The 15,023-nt window shown below is 30.0% G+C and overlaps 1 protein-coding gene across 3 annotated transcripts in view; it reads right to left on the bottom strand.

Annotated features, from left to right (window-relative positions):
• Positions 1-1,087: 1,087 nt before the first annotated feature.
• LOC111623925 (proteoglycan Cow-like) overlaps positions 1,088-15,023 on the bottom strand; it is a 24,804-nt gene continuing 10,868 nt past the window's right edge. The window contains exons 3-11 of one of the 3 annotated variants that reach the window (XM_023366660.1): positions 8,712-8,814; positions 8,386-8,618; positions 8,145-8,304; positions 7,617-7,699; positions 7,429-7,545; positions 7,148-7,351; positions 7,018-7,065; positions 6,812-6,949; positions 1,088-1,366 (exon numbers count right to left, since the gene is read on the bottom strand). In XM_023366660.1, the coding sequence (XP_023222428.1) occupies positions 1,266-1,366; positions 6,812-6,949; positions 7,018-7,065; positions 7,148-7,351; positions 7,429-7,545; positions 7,617-7,699; positions 8,145-8,304; positions 8,386-8,618; positions 8,712-8,814 (1,187 nt within the window). In that variant the 3' untranslated portion in view covers positions 1,088-1,265. Of the gene's footprint in view, positions 1,367-6,811; positions 6,950-7,017; positions 7,066-7,147; positions 7,355-7,428; positions 7,546-7,616; positions 7,700-8,144; positions 8,305-8,385; positions 8,619-8,711; positions 8,815-15,023 lie in introns of all 3 variants that reach the window. The other 2 variants (XM_023366658.1, XM_023366659.1) reach the window with 2 other exon arrangements.

Below are 15,023 nucleotides of genomic sequence, written 5' to 3'. Positions count from 1 at the left end.
GGGGTAAAATTCAAAAGTGAAAATTTTCAGAACTAAATCTCGAAACCGCATTTTATGCCATTTCTGTTAGAACTGACTAGACACTCCCAAAACCTCCCTAAACACGAGGATCTCCACCTTTCGACCGCCAGTTCCGGGGAGCGCCATGGAGAGTCGCGCCTCGCTCTCTCTCTCAAGCCTATCGCGTGTTTAACAGGCAGCAAGCCGTATTCTAACGACACTTCTATCTGCAAAGACTAAAGAAAAGCCCGATTATTACCGCTAAATAGGCAACGTTTTCTCCGCCGCTCCCATCTAAATCGAGCGCGCTTCTATTTCGCTATCTCTAACACATTCTAACTGACGATGGAAAAGGCCAACAAAACAGATTGTACACTCATCTTCGGCAGAGTCTCCTCCTTTCGCTACCTGACGACGCCTAGCCAGTTTCCGATCTTGTTTAGACGAGGACAAGGTGAGGTCGCCGGTCACCACCGCCGCCACCTCCTCCTCCTCGGCTATGTCCTGGAGGTCGACGACGACGAAGATGGGATCGCCCGATGTTGTCTGAACAATCGCATATAATCCAGTTTTCGCGTACAAGAATCCTACGGTAACGCGCACCATACATATATATACACACACACAAGCTTCGCTGTTCGCTGGGCGTTCGTCTTTCCTCTGCCGTTTCTCTTCGTCGCCCTCGTGCACGGATACTGTACATCAGAAAGCATACGTATATATACGATCTAGACATGTCGGCAAAGACAAAAACGTCGGTCGATCGTTACATGTAAACCTTCAGCGACAAACATTCTGTTGTTAAAAATAACAGAAGTTCGTGTGAAAAATCCAACTGTGATTAGAGAGGTTGAGGCACAAGTTCAAACGTTAAACGTGTACGGGTAGCAGAAATACACGTTACACGTCTCAAGTCCATGTAAAAATTGTTGAGGCACCCGTTAATAACATCACGTGACAATTTCAAATAATTGGAAAAAAAGAATATTTCACATATATCAAATTTATAAATATATATATATATATATATGAACATAGATATATATAACATCCAGAATGTAATCTTCTCCAGAGAGGATCTTCACTATTTAAAAACTTGTAAGAAGATTATTTACTGTATAACATTAAATGTTTACAAATAGTCTACATAATCCACTAAGATATGTTACTAAAAAATCAACTATTGAGTGATGTTCACCCTATCCCGACTTGGGATATTTATACTTTTTGCTATTATTATATAACACAAAAAAAAAATTGAAAGCTTAAAAATCCAGAGGTCTGTCAGCAGATCCTTCCTGATCCTCTTCTGCATCCTCCTCCATGTCGTCATCCTTCTCTTGGTTTCCTCTTCTCAGTAATCCCTCTAAGAAATAAAATAATTTTATCAACAAGTAAATCCTACTATTTCCAAAATATAAAATTTATTATTTAAAAATTCTTTTCAATAATTCAAAATTTCAATTTGAATAAAATTCTTTTTTGTTATTTTCATAAAATTAGAAAGAGTAGATATTAAATAATACAACCTGATGCTTCAATTTTCCATTACAAAATTCAATATTTATAGTTTAATGTATTAGGAGGGAGCTGGCAGTTCACTCAACTGTTAGCATCCTCCTAATACACAAATGGCTGGACTGCTGTGCAATGTTGCAATATTACCATATATGCTTCTATTGTAATTTATAATAATTCTTTCATAAATAACAGCAACTTAATCTAAACATACATACAAATGTAATTATTTACTTATTAAAGAACAATATTTAATAATATAAAAAAGATTACATAAATACAATGTAAAAATTTGATCCTACATATTTGAGTAGGTATCTGCTAAAAACTGAATTTGGATTGTCATTTGACAGGTCTTAAAATTATGAAACTAATCGACAGAAATTTTTACACATTTTCAACCAATAAAAATTCAAATTTAAGAATTTTAATATTGTTCATAATATGAAAAATTTCCTGCAATTTTATTTTATTTGAAAGAATCAAATATTGTTAAAATTGATCCCACTTGCTGGAAATGACAAATGAATTTAGGCAAAGAATACTCATTATAAACTTTATTTTAACATTATTTAAATGTACAGAAACTAGTAGATGATGCTGAAAATGGTGTTCTTGTGTATCTTTGTGTACATGTAAAGCTGTGTCCAGACCAACCACCCAGTTTTGCTCCACATACCAATGACTGGATCAAAACAAAGCAGAAATGAGAACAGCACAGAACTGAGCTAGGGATATTTTGTGGATGAGCAGTGTTCCAGTGTGAGCATGTGCACAATTGAATATGGACCATGAAACTGCAAAAATTGTTTTAAGTTCTGTTCAAACTAAATGCAAATGAACATACCCTTTTCTTTGATATACTGACACTTTCTTAGTCACATTCATTAGAGCTCAAAGTTGCACAATATGTCATAGTTTGATGTCAGAACTGCTTGCATTGTGCCACACCTCTGTTTGGTTTGTCACAGCTCAATGCAATTCATCTGGATGCAGATTAATGTTCAGGTTGATCTTACATAAAATATTGATGTTGATACTTTCCTTCTCTTTATATATGGCTCTGGATTGGTCTCATTACACTTTTCCTTTTAAATATCCCCTGTAAAATTTACATCACTAATGTTTCACTACCTTGGTCAGGCTGATTTTAAGTGGGGCATCTTGTATATAATAATTTAAAGATCCAAGAGTGAATATATATTAATGATTATTCAAAACATAAGTTTGACAAAATGAGAATTTAAAATATTAAAAAGTTTCATAAATTATATAATTATTTTAGTTAAAATATAACAATTCTGTATTAGAAATCATTTAAAGCTTCATGGTCTAGCAGAAAAAACAGGCAATTTATGAATTTTTGAATACTTTAAAATAAATTGTTTATGTACAAGATTAAAAACAACATAGTTTGGCATTTATGTTTACAAAATGACATCATGCAAGTGACATCATTCATGTGCAAAACTCTCTTCACATCTTCAAAATATGTCATGCTTAAATAGCACAATGTATTCTCAGGTATGTTATTGATTGCATGACAAATTTTTGCTTTTAAGAATTTCAATATTTTATACGACGAAGAATGTGGTATATGAAGATCACCTACAAAATGTTGAAACTTTTAAGGCAAAAATTCATCATGTAATCAACATACCCAAGAATATACTGTACCATTCTATTGACTGTGTCTAAAAGTAAACAAAGCCTGAGGCAAGTCACATGATTGGACTTCTTCAACTTCTTTCAAAGTTGTATTCCGAAAGTTGTGTTAATAGTTGATGCGAAAAACATTGTGTGTACCGACTATTAACACAACTTCCACGTTCTATCAGAAGTTGAAGAAGGTCCAGTCATGTGACTTGCCAGGCTTTGTTTACTTTTAGAGACAGTCAATACATGACTTCCTTTGAGAATGTAAAGTGTTTGCACATGAATGCAGATCACTTGCATTATGTTATCTTAAAAACATAAATGCCAAACTATGTTGTTTGAAATTTTGTACACAAAAAGTTGTTTAAAACATTCAAAAGTTAACCAAACTTATAAATCACCCATTTTTCTGCTGGATCCTGCATAAGAAGAAAGCATTAAATAAATAACTATTGTTTACACATGATGCTTCAGAAATAATTAGTATCAAATTAGATTTTTAATTAAATATGATAAATATTTGAGTTTATTTTTGAATTAAAAAAATTTTTTATCCACATATTTCAAATGTAATCGTTTAATGTTGATATTTATTTGTAGAAATAGTTGAAATTAATATTAAACTAATTTTCAGAAAATAATGTTCCAAAATATTGCATTTAGTTCTTTTCTATCTACAGAATATTTTGGTAGACACAAACTACAGTCCCTACATGAGGCTAGACAGATCATTTAAAAATATTTACTGACTAAAGCAAAATATCAGATATAAAAACTTGAGTTATAATCAATTTAGACAAACTTTTTTTAAATAAAAACATATAGGGACAACACTCATTAGGAGTTCAAACAATTACAGCATAGCTTTGAAGAGTTTGATCCTGTACAAACTATGTCTCATGTTATCTAGTTTTAATTTATACAACAATTATTTTTTAACAATAATAATAATGTTTGAGAAACATTACTTCTACCTAACACAATTCTATAATAATAATAATAATAAATGAAACCTAAAAACAACAAAACCACAGACCCCACACAATACAGACCAATTACATGTCTTCCAACACTCTACAAATTATTGACATCATGTATCACAAACAAAATATACAAACATGTTGAAGAACATGACATTCTTACAGAACAACAAAAAGGTTGCCGTAGAAATCACAGAGGATGCAAAGAACAATTACTCATAGATTCAGTCATTCTACGGCAAGCACACAAACAACACAGAAACATACACATGGCATATATAGACTACAGAAAAGCATTCGACAGTGTTCCACACAGTTGGCTGCTACATATTCTACACATGTACAAAATACATCCATCACTCATTGCATTCTTCGAAAACACTATGCAGCACTGGAGAACAACACTACATCTCAGGGTTAGTAACACTTCCATACAAACAAACGAAATATTCATTAGGCGAGGAATTTTTCAAGGAGATTCCTTGAGTCCTCTCTGGTTCTGCCTAGCCCTGAATCCATTATCCAACATGTTAAACAACACGCAATACGGCTACAATATCAGACACGAAAAAACAACACAGTTTACACTCTCACATCTCATGTACATGGACGACATAAAACTTTATGCATCCACACAAAAACAACTTCATCAACTCCTACAAATCACACATTCATACACTAAGGACATACAAATGGAGTTTGGCCTAGACAAATGCAAAAAACTTCACATAGAAAAAGGAATCCTGAAGAAAGAAGATTTTGCACTTGGAAATGGAGACGTTATTGAATCCATGGAAGAGGGCGAGTTCTACAAGTACTTAGGATTCCAACAGGCCAAACTAACAGAACATACACAAATAAAGCAACGATTAATTAAAGAATACCAAAGTAGGTTAAACGCTATACTTAGAACACAGTTAAATGCAAAACACACAGTTAAAGCAATAAACACATATGTCATCCCAGTACTCACATACTCTTTTGGAGTTATACATTGGACTCACACAGATCTCGAGCAACTCCAAAGGAAAACAAGAACAACACTTACTAAGCATAAACAACATCATCCTAAATCCGCCACAGAAAGATTAACCCTTCCACGTAAAGAAGGCGGACGTGGCCTGATTGACATAGTTAACCTTCACTACAAACAAATACAGTCACTGCGAGAGTTTTTCTACAAGAAACAAGAAACATCACAGTTACATAAAGCAGTAACTCTAGCAGACTCAAATAACACACCATTAAACTTACACTCACAACATACAGACATGACACAACATATAAAAAGCATAGACAACATTAAGCAATCGTGGGCTCAAAAGGCTCTCCATGGCAGGCATCCTTATGACCTGGCCCAGGATTTTGTTGACAAAACTGCGTCAAACAGCTGGTTAGATCGGGGATGCCTCTTTGGGGAGACGGAAGGATTCATGATTGCCATACAGGATCAGGTCATAAATACTAAAAACTACAGAAAACACATACTCAAAGATACAACACTCACAAATGACACATGCAGAAAATGTCACATCATGCCAGAAACTATACAACACATCACTTCTGGTTGCAAGCTCTTGGCACAGACAGATTACTTACATAGACACAATCAAGTAGCAAATATAATACACCAAGAGCTTGCAAAGAAACACAAATTGGCAGACATCCACGAACCATACTACAAGTATATTCCACAGACAGTATTGGAAAATAACACGCACAAAATGTATTACGACAGAGCCATAATCACAGATAAAACAATTTACCACAACAGACCAGACATCACACTCATTGACAAACACAATAAAATCACATACATTATAGACATAGCCATTCCAAACACTCACAATGTACAAAACACATGCACTGAAAAAATTAGCAAGTACACAGAACTCGCCCAGGAAATAAGGCATCTGTGGAGGATGGATAGGGTGCTTATTGTACCTGTCGTTCTCTCCTGTACAGGTGTGATACCACACACGCTACACAAAAGCCTGGGAACATTACAATTGAGTAGAAATACATACATCACACTACAGAAGGCCACTATATTGAATACATGCCATATTGTTAGGAAATTCCTTAATACTGACACTGACACACACATTTAATTTTAGTTTTGTTTTGGTTGCTATGCCTTGACTCTGGTCCGGCATAGTACACAGCCACCAGTGTGTACCGAGTATAACCCACTAAACCCAACACATAATAATAATAATAATCAGTAGTATATACTAGCATCTATGGTAAACATTAGCTTACAAGAAGCTTCATCTTTGCATAGATGTAAAGCAATTTTGAGTCTTTTTTTTTTTTTTTGGAAAAAGTGTATCCTATGTGCCATCAAATACAGTATTTTTATTTAGAAAACTTGAATATAAAATTTATTCAGTAAATCTGAAATTGATTAATTTATTTACATGAGGTACTGGCATAAATCTGGCCACAATTGAATAAGTCTGCTCATAATAATAGTAAAAGGAGAGCAAACAATAATTTGATTCATAATAACCATAGTAAATTATAAGAATCTGGATTAGTTTCAAACATGAATTCACATGGCTGTGGACTAAACATATGGCCATATGGCAGATATATCAGAAACTGATTAAATAATATCATTACTTAAAATGTTGAAAGAGTTATTTGAAACATACCACAGTCAGGTCGACCCCTGCGTCTGGTATTAGTAAATTCTACTCCATGTCGATCTACACACCAGCATGTGGCCGTGCCTGGATGGCACTGAGTCGGAACATAATATCCATCACTATCACACTTTGGATAATAACCTCCTAAAATTTTACAATTATTATTAAATAAATTATGTTAATTTTTTAATGCACTATAATAATTTAAATACCTATCAATCCTGGTGGAATTTGTTTCAAAGCAGCAGCACAAGGTCTCTCTGAAATAAAAATATTTTGAAAATAGCAAATTTATTTTTAACTCAATTTTTCCAATTCTTAAAATTTTTCTGAATTTCATACGTGATTTATCAAAACAAGAACACCACTCATGAGGGCTTAGAACCAGATCTCCATCCACATCACAATCTAGAAGGTAAGGTCGCAGACAATATTCTCTGTCATCATGCTCTAAGTCATATAGTTCCTGGAGTGACAACTTCATGTCACCATCAGTATCTAAATGCTGAAACATCCAATTTACTTCTGGTTTGCAATCTGGTAATTCTGCTGTAAAATAATCAAATTTAATTATAAGAAAGTTGAAATATACACCATTTTCTTTTAATTACAAATAAAATTACTGTGGCTTAGTCTGAATGATCTACGACGAGACTGGCCCCTTCGATGATCTGACATTACTACAGAAAACCAATCAAGTAATCTGTCACCCATCGCTTTCAGTTCATCCTCACTACAGCCTACAATTAATAAAATATGTTCAGAACATAGACATATAAACAATTTTATTTTTGCATATTTTCACACTCACCCCTCTTTACAACTGTTGGAGAAACTTTTGTAAGTACAGAATTTTGTTTTCCTTGGTGTTCCGTAAAACCAGATTCACTGCTACTAAGAAACAAAAATTAATTCAAATTTAAATTTCTGTAGTGGAGAGTATAAACCTCCAAGTACAAAAAGAAATCAAATAATTATTTCTTCCTGTATGTTTTGTTAAAAATGCTAATAATAATGTTAAATAAAAGCACTGGAAAATGATTAGTATTCAGATTTTGTTAATATGATTTTTGGTAAAAAGCAATCTCTTCTGTTAATTATCAAACTTACTTGTTTGAGTTATCAAACTTGCTTGTTTCAGAAATGGCAAAAAATTACTGAAATAAAATAAAGACCAAGACGGAAACTAAAAAAATAAACACACATTTTCTAATGAAATTATATGGTACAGAATGGTTTTAAACAAAACAAATATTAACAGTTAACAAACAAAACTTGTAATATAATAATTGTAAAAAATAATTTATAAACTTTAAATATATATATATAAACATCTCACCCTATAACTGTAACATCACTCATTTTATCTTCTTTCTCTGATTGCTTTTGTTTTGAGAGTTTGTTTTGCTTATTGATTGTGTTTTGATATTTATTGATGTAATGATTCCATCGTTCTTTCATCTTCTGTTCTTTGTGATGATCATTATCTGATTTTGCAGCTAAAATAACAAAACAATTCAATATCTAGTATAAGCAAAATTATAATAAAAATGATTTTAAAAAAAGTGGTTTTTTTTTACCTTTACATGGGCAGAAACCTTTGCAAGCAACTACAACTAAAGTTTTGTGCATACAGTTGCGGAATTCTAATCTACAGACAGAAGAATAAGTTAAATTATCAGATCCACAGACAAAATCGGATGTGGCAAGGGGACAGGGAATGCAAGTGTCACTTCCACTATCTTGGTCATCCCACTCATTATCATTTCTTTCTAATTCATCTTCTTTAGATTGCTTGTGGACAGGTTTTGGTCTAAGTAATATCAAACATAATGAATATCAGAAAAACATTAACAAATTTACATTTTAATAGTTCACAAAAACAAAATTTTAAATACATTCTTACTCTTTAGATCTTAATTTCTTTCTGTTAACACACAGAGCAACTGTAGAATCTCTCACTACACATGTCTGATGAGGTTTGCATTGCAAATTCTTACATAGATTATCTAAATTGGAATTCAAATTAATTTCAGTTTATTTAATGTAAACTTTTAAATATTTTAGAATAAAATTTACATAACATAACAGTAATTTGAATATTTTCAATAAATATACTACATAAAATTAGTATATTTCTGTAACTTAAATTATATTGTTTTGAAAACATGAAAAATGCATTAAGATACAAAAATATCTATCTACATAATTTGTGTTTGGTTTATGTATAATGTGCAGATATTATGACAATATTTTATTAAGATTTATGCATCTTTCATAAAAAATTTATTCATATATTTTTCAGAGAAAATTTATAAGCAGATGTAAATTATTACAGTCAGACAGAATTTTAATTATAATTCTAGTTTTAGCTGTATACATACACCCAACTATAAATGAATTTCATGTTAATTAATTAAAAATTTAAATGCAGACTTAAATGTTTAAAAAGTTTTTTATTAAATGTTTTAAAAAGTATTAAATAGCTTATGACTTACTTCTTAATGCTGAATAGAATTAAAATTTTTGAATATAATTATATAAAATTTGAGGTTAGTTTACAATTCACTACTTTCATAATTAAAATAAAATCAAAAAGTATATAATTTATTTGTTTTCTTTTTTAGAAAAAGAGAAATGTAACGTTGGTTAATAATTATATAAAATTTTCATTAAATAATTGCTTACAGTCAACTCTGAATTTTTAGAATAATAGTAAAAAATGTAACATTTAACATGATTAAATGCACCTGAAATTCTGAATGCAGATTCTTGATCTTCAATAGTAAATAAATAATGAATTTCATCATCACTAAATTTCTAATAATAGTCAAAATCTAGTGTGCATTAAACAGTTACATAAATTTATATAGACTTCAGATCATATAAAATGCTTTTCTGAAAGGATATAGTCATTAAAAAAATTGTTTTTATTATAATAAATAACATTTTCTTTTGTCTTAGATTTTGTAACCAGCATGTTTGTCCAAGATCTTCTGAATATATATTGAATTTTATAAATTGCTGTAATTAGTTAAATTTATTTATTTTTGTATTACTAAACTAAAATGTTATTGTATGTTTATTACCAAAACACATTCTAATTTGATAAGATGCCAATAAATATCACCAAGTAATATTTAATGAAGTTTATAAACATTCATTAATAAAGAGAAAAGTATTTCAGACCATCATATTCAGAATGAAGATAATTAATTATTAAACAATTCTGGACACGGTCAGCTAGACAGAGTAATGATGCCAATGACATTGCACTGAGTTAACTGTGCTTGCCACTGTGTTTACAAATTTCTGAAGCAGCCAACTTTTCAGTTTCTCAGTATACTAGAACACTAGCCTTACTATAATGGAAGAAAAATTTAGCTTAACAATTTATGTTTTTTTTTTTTGTTTTGTTTTTTAATCTTAAAACAACAGAGACAAAAATGAATAAGTTTCACTATAACAATTAAAAAGAAAATAAATAAATAAAATAAATACTTTTATTTATTTTTCAAACAATCTGATCAATTTTTATTTTCAAATAATCTGAATATTTAAAATATAAATATACTCTTGTTTATTATTCTATTTTATATTTTCAAATAAAAAATATATTGGCAGAAAAAAGATTTATACAACTTCCAGCATTTAATTTTTTATTATACATTAATTAAAACATTTCCTACTAGAAGAAAAAAGAAGCCTGAGAGGTACAGTAAATTGTGTGCTGTCTGTCAACAATAACTTTATAATAGTTTAAGCCAATGGTTCCCAATTAGTGGTAAGCGTACCCCTAGGAGTACGCGAAATTGCATAAAGGGGTACGTGCAGCAATCTAAAATCAGTCAATTTAAAATTTAAATGCATGAGATGAAGCAATCAAAAAAATAATGGGTGGACCATCAAAAATTCGGCAATTTACAACATGATGTCGAATGCACAAATTCGTTTATTTATAACTAAAAATATTCTCGAAATTTCATCAAAATAATGCATTTGTAACAATACCTAAATTAAATTCTTATGCAAGAAACAAAAATTGTACAATTAACACAATTTGTGTTAATTGTACAATTGTACAATTAACACAATTTGTGTTAATTGTACAATTATCATTATCATCATGTCAGCAAAGCGGCAATAAAATATTTACTGTACTACCATTTTGCATAACATACCTCTGCGAGAGCGGATTTTCGGCCATGACAAACATGAAAACTAAACATCGTCACTGACTTCTGTCAGTGACGATGTTTAGTTTTCATGTTTCAACTCGAAGATGACTTGAGATTGAAGCTGGCCAAAAAGCAACCAGATTTTACAAAGTTGTGCAAAGAAAATCGTGCACATTTGTCACATTAAAATTAAATAACCTTACATTAGTTTCATTATTATTAGAATTGTATTTTAAAGGTAATAAATGTAAAAAAAAACTTATTCTATTTATCACTTGCTGTCTACCCACAGATTCGCCCACATTATATCAAATTTTCTTGTGGGAGTAAGATATTTTCTCTCAGTAAAGTATAGCCTATATCCATCTCCAACATGTAAGCTATCTCTGTGCCAAATTTTATTAAAACCTGTTCAGCAGTTTAGATGTGAAAAAATGACAGACAGACAGAATTACCTTCAAATTTATAATATTAGTATGGATTAATATGAATTTCTGTTATAAGGGGTATGCGAGTTTAAGCTCTTTCTTGAAGTGGTACGCAGGAAAAACTAATTGGGAACCACTGGTTTAAGCAAATGCAAATAAACAGTATAAAAATGACAATCCTTATATCAAAATATCCATAATCTGTTATTTAATGAAAATAATGAAATTTATAAAATATTTTTAATTTGTTATAAGAAAATAAGAAATAATAAAAAACAAAAATTCATATAATAAAAAAATAATTTATCACTAAGGTATGTTATATTTTTTTGAGCCATTCAACTGAATCTCTAATACTTATACAAGTCATGTTTAGTGTAACAGTATGATATACATTACAAAAAGCATTAACTATTCAATAAACAAAATTTAAAATATATTTTATTAATATTGTCAATAACATTTTTATATTCTTATTAAGATAATACTTGATGAAAAATATAAACCATTTATCTTAAATTTTATTATTTTACACAAAAAATATATATAAATACTATCAAGTACAATTCAAAAGTCTTAAATTATTATTTCTTATAGCTTTGCTTTGTAAATGAAAATTTACTTTCTATAATCAATTTAAATTTCCAGTTAAATTTTATTAATTCATATGATGTTTCTTATGTATTTATTTAGTTTGGTCACTTTCTTAGAAATGATTTAAAAGAAAAATTGAAGCAGTAATGTTTAAATTTTTTATTTTATGAATTACTTATAACAAAAATTCATGATTTATCTAATGCAAAATTAGAATTTTAATTCAATTTTAAAGTCTCTTTCTTCCAATTTACTAACTCAAATTTAAAAACTTATCATCATATTTTCCATGAAATAAATGGTTTGACTAAAGTTAAAGTTTATTTACAAGCATATATTTAATTTAAAAAAATGATGTATTATTTTATTCTACCTCTGAATTTTTTATCGACCTATTACAACCTAAAACAATCTTTACCAAAGAAATATTAAGAAGTAATATTAAACTGCTAAAAACTTTTATATAAATAAAAAATATTTTCTTAAAGAATAAAAAAAAATCATATTATATAAAATGTTTATATGTTAAAAAACTAAACGGTAAATTTATATAACCTTGTTTTTAAATACATAATTTAATAATTTTTACTAAAATAAATACTGCTGCTATAGTAAACCATTTATACCATTAAAGTACACTAAATTTTTTTACACTGTATGATATCTGCTTTCTGCAAATGTTAAAGCAAATCCTTTAAAGAAATTATTCTTTTGTAATTTAAGAAAATTAGTTTTTTTTATACTTTCTATAATTTAAAAACAAAATTACAGTATTTCATTAAAAAAAATTTCTTATTTATAACATTTCTCTCTCCTTTTATAAATTAATTTTCTATAAAAAAAAAACATTTTGAAAATTTTAAAGAAACGAAAATCGATCATTTCTGAATAGAGTTGAATTTTAAAACTTTGTTTTTGAAAAAGTTTTTAAATGATATTTTACAATGCTTATTAATATCTAGAATATGAAGAAAACAATTATAAATGGAATCAGATTACTCTCTGATAACTATGCTCAAAGTAAATAAACTGTTCCTATAACAAACAAGTGACTAGTTTTAATAACAGAAGTATTTTATTTTAAAAACATTTGGCTCTGAGAGAGCTCCAAATTCAACCTTTTGCCCCTAAGATAACTTTTAATTAAATGAGCCAGGATAAAATGTAATTGTTATAAATAATTTTAATCATGCTATTTATGAATGCAAGTTTACATTTTTGATATTATTTGTTTATTAATAAAATTGCATATTGGAACATTAGGTAAACATACAACTTTATTCTGTAGTGGGATAATTTTAATTAGTTTTTACCTGCAATGGTAGGTTTAGGTTTGGACCAACATGTATAGTATCATTGCATCCACTAAGCCAGTGTTTCCCAACATGGGGCCCAAGCCCCACAGGGGGCAATTCAATTGTTAAGGGGGCAACTTGAAAATGGACTTGACCAATGTTTAAGTTAACTGTATAGCCACTGTATATATTAGAGCAGTGTTTTTCAACCTTTTTAAATACGTGACCCCTTTACAAGTTAAAAAATTCTGGTGACCCCCCCATAGGGCCATATTAAAACTATATCAGTGATTTAAAAAATTATGTATTTAATTTTCTTTCTGTTGAGAGAAATTACTGTTGATGACTAAAATGAGAATTTAAGGAGAATCGACAATAACTNGACCCCCCCTAGGGCCATATTAAAACTATATCAGTGATTTAAAAAATTATGTATTTAATTTTCTTTCTGTTGAGAGAAATTACTGTTGATGACTAAAATGAGAATTTAAGGAGAATCGACAATAACTTAAGACACGTATAGTATGTTACTTCGTTGTTATAATAACAATGGGTTCGGAGTGCTGTTGACCTTTTTTTCTTCAAGATGAGGGTTTTTATGTCTTGTTTTGTGTCTATCACTTCTACTTTTCTACTTATTACTTCTTTTTACAAGTCAGCTCAACACTTTTTCAGCTATCATTTTCTGGGGTGGACCATACCCACCCAGGCGACACCCATCATTCGGACCTAAATGTCAATCAAAAAACCAACTGTACTGTATAATAAACAGGTACAGCCTTCTCACTAAAATTGTTGTTTTTTTAATGTAGTGTAGGACCTACAAACACTTGTCTTTTTCTTTTGAACCACAGGTTGAAAAACACTGTGTTAGAGGGGCATAAGAATTTTAGAAAGGCTTAGGTGAGGCATAGCACAAAAAAGGTTGGGAAACACTACACTAAGCTATTGATAGGCTAGAACAGAAATGTGTATATGGTATATAAACAGCCTGTGATGAAAGCATATAGTTAAACCACATCACTTTCATCAAAATACAGGTAACCCCCGTATAACACAGCACTTCTATAGCACGGATTCGCTCTAACACGGTTCGAGAATTGTTACCATCCCCTGTAAAACACGGTACTTTTATAGCACGGATTCACTCTGACACGGTTCGAGAAATGGGTAAAACCCTCGTACAACATGAAATGTAATAAATTTTTACATTCTTAAGTACTAATAGTTCACAAAAATTATTTACGTGAACTACTGTATTAGTACTTCAGTGTGTAAATTTTCTTTTCTCGTCTCCGTACACATGGTCCTTCACGAAAATTGTTTCAATTTTGCCAGATCTCGACGCTTCTGCTTCTGGTGTTGCCAGATGTTTTTCCGTTATTCCATAAGTGCTTAGCACCATATAAGGAAATTTATAAAGATCTTTTAACTAGAAGCAAGCAATCTAAAATTACATACATTTTTTGCAAAAGGTAAAGCATGAATCTGAAAATAATGCAGAAAAATGCTGAGGATTACGATAACTTGCCAAAAATAAAATGCTCTCGGTTAATAGTGCTTTTAGTGATGACAAAGAAAACATTGTTTATATTAATATGTATCACTTAAGAAAATTTTAATAAAGATATTTATCTTAATTATGAAAATATAGTAGCATGTTTTTTAATTTTTGGAACCTAACCCTCCTTTTCGTACTAGTTCTTTGTTTCGCATAACACGG

This window comes from Centruroides sculpturatus, unplaced genomic scaffold (assembly GCF_000671375.1).
Source record: "Centruroides sculpturatus isolate CEXI.00-Female unplaced genomic scaffold, Cexi_2.0 scaffold344, whole genome shotgun sequence".
NCBI classification, from domain to species: Eukaryota; Metazoa; Arthropoda; class Arachnida; order Scorpiones; family Buthidae; genus Centruroides; species Centruroides sculpturatus.
This window is presented reverse-complemented; position numbering and strand designations above follow the sequence as displayed.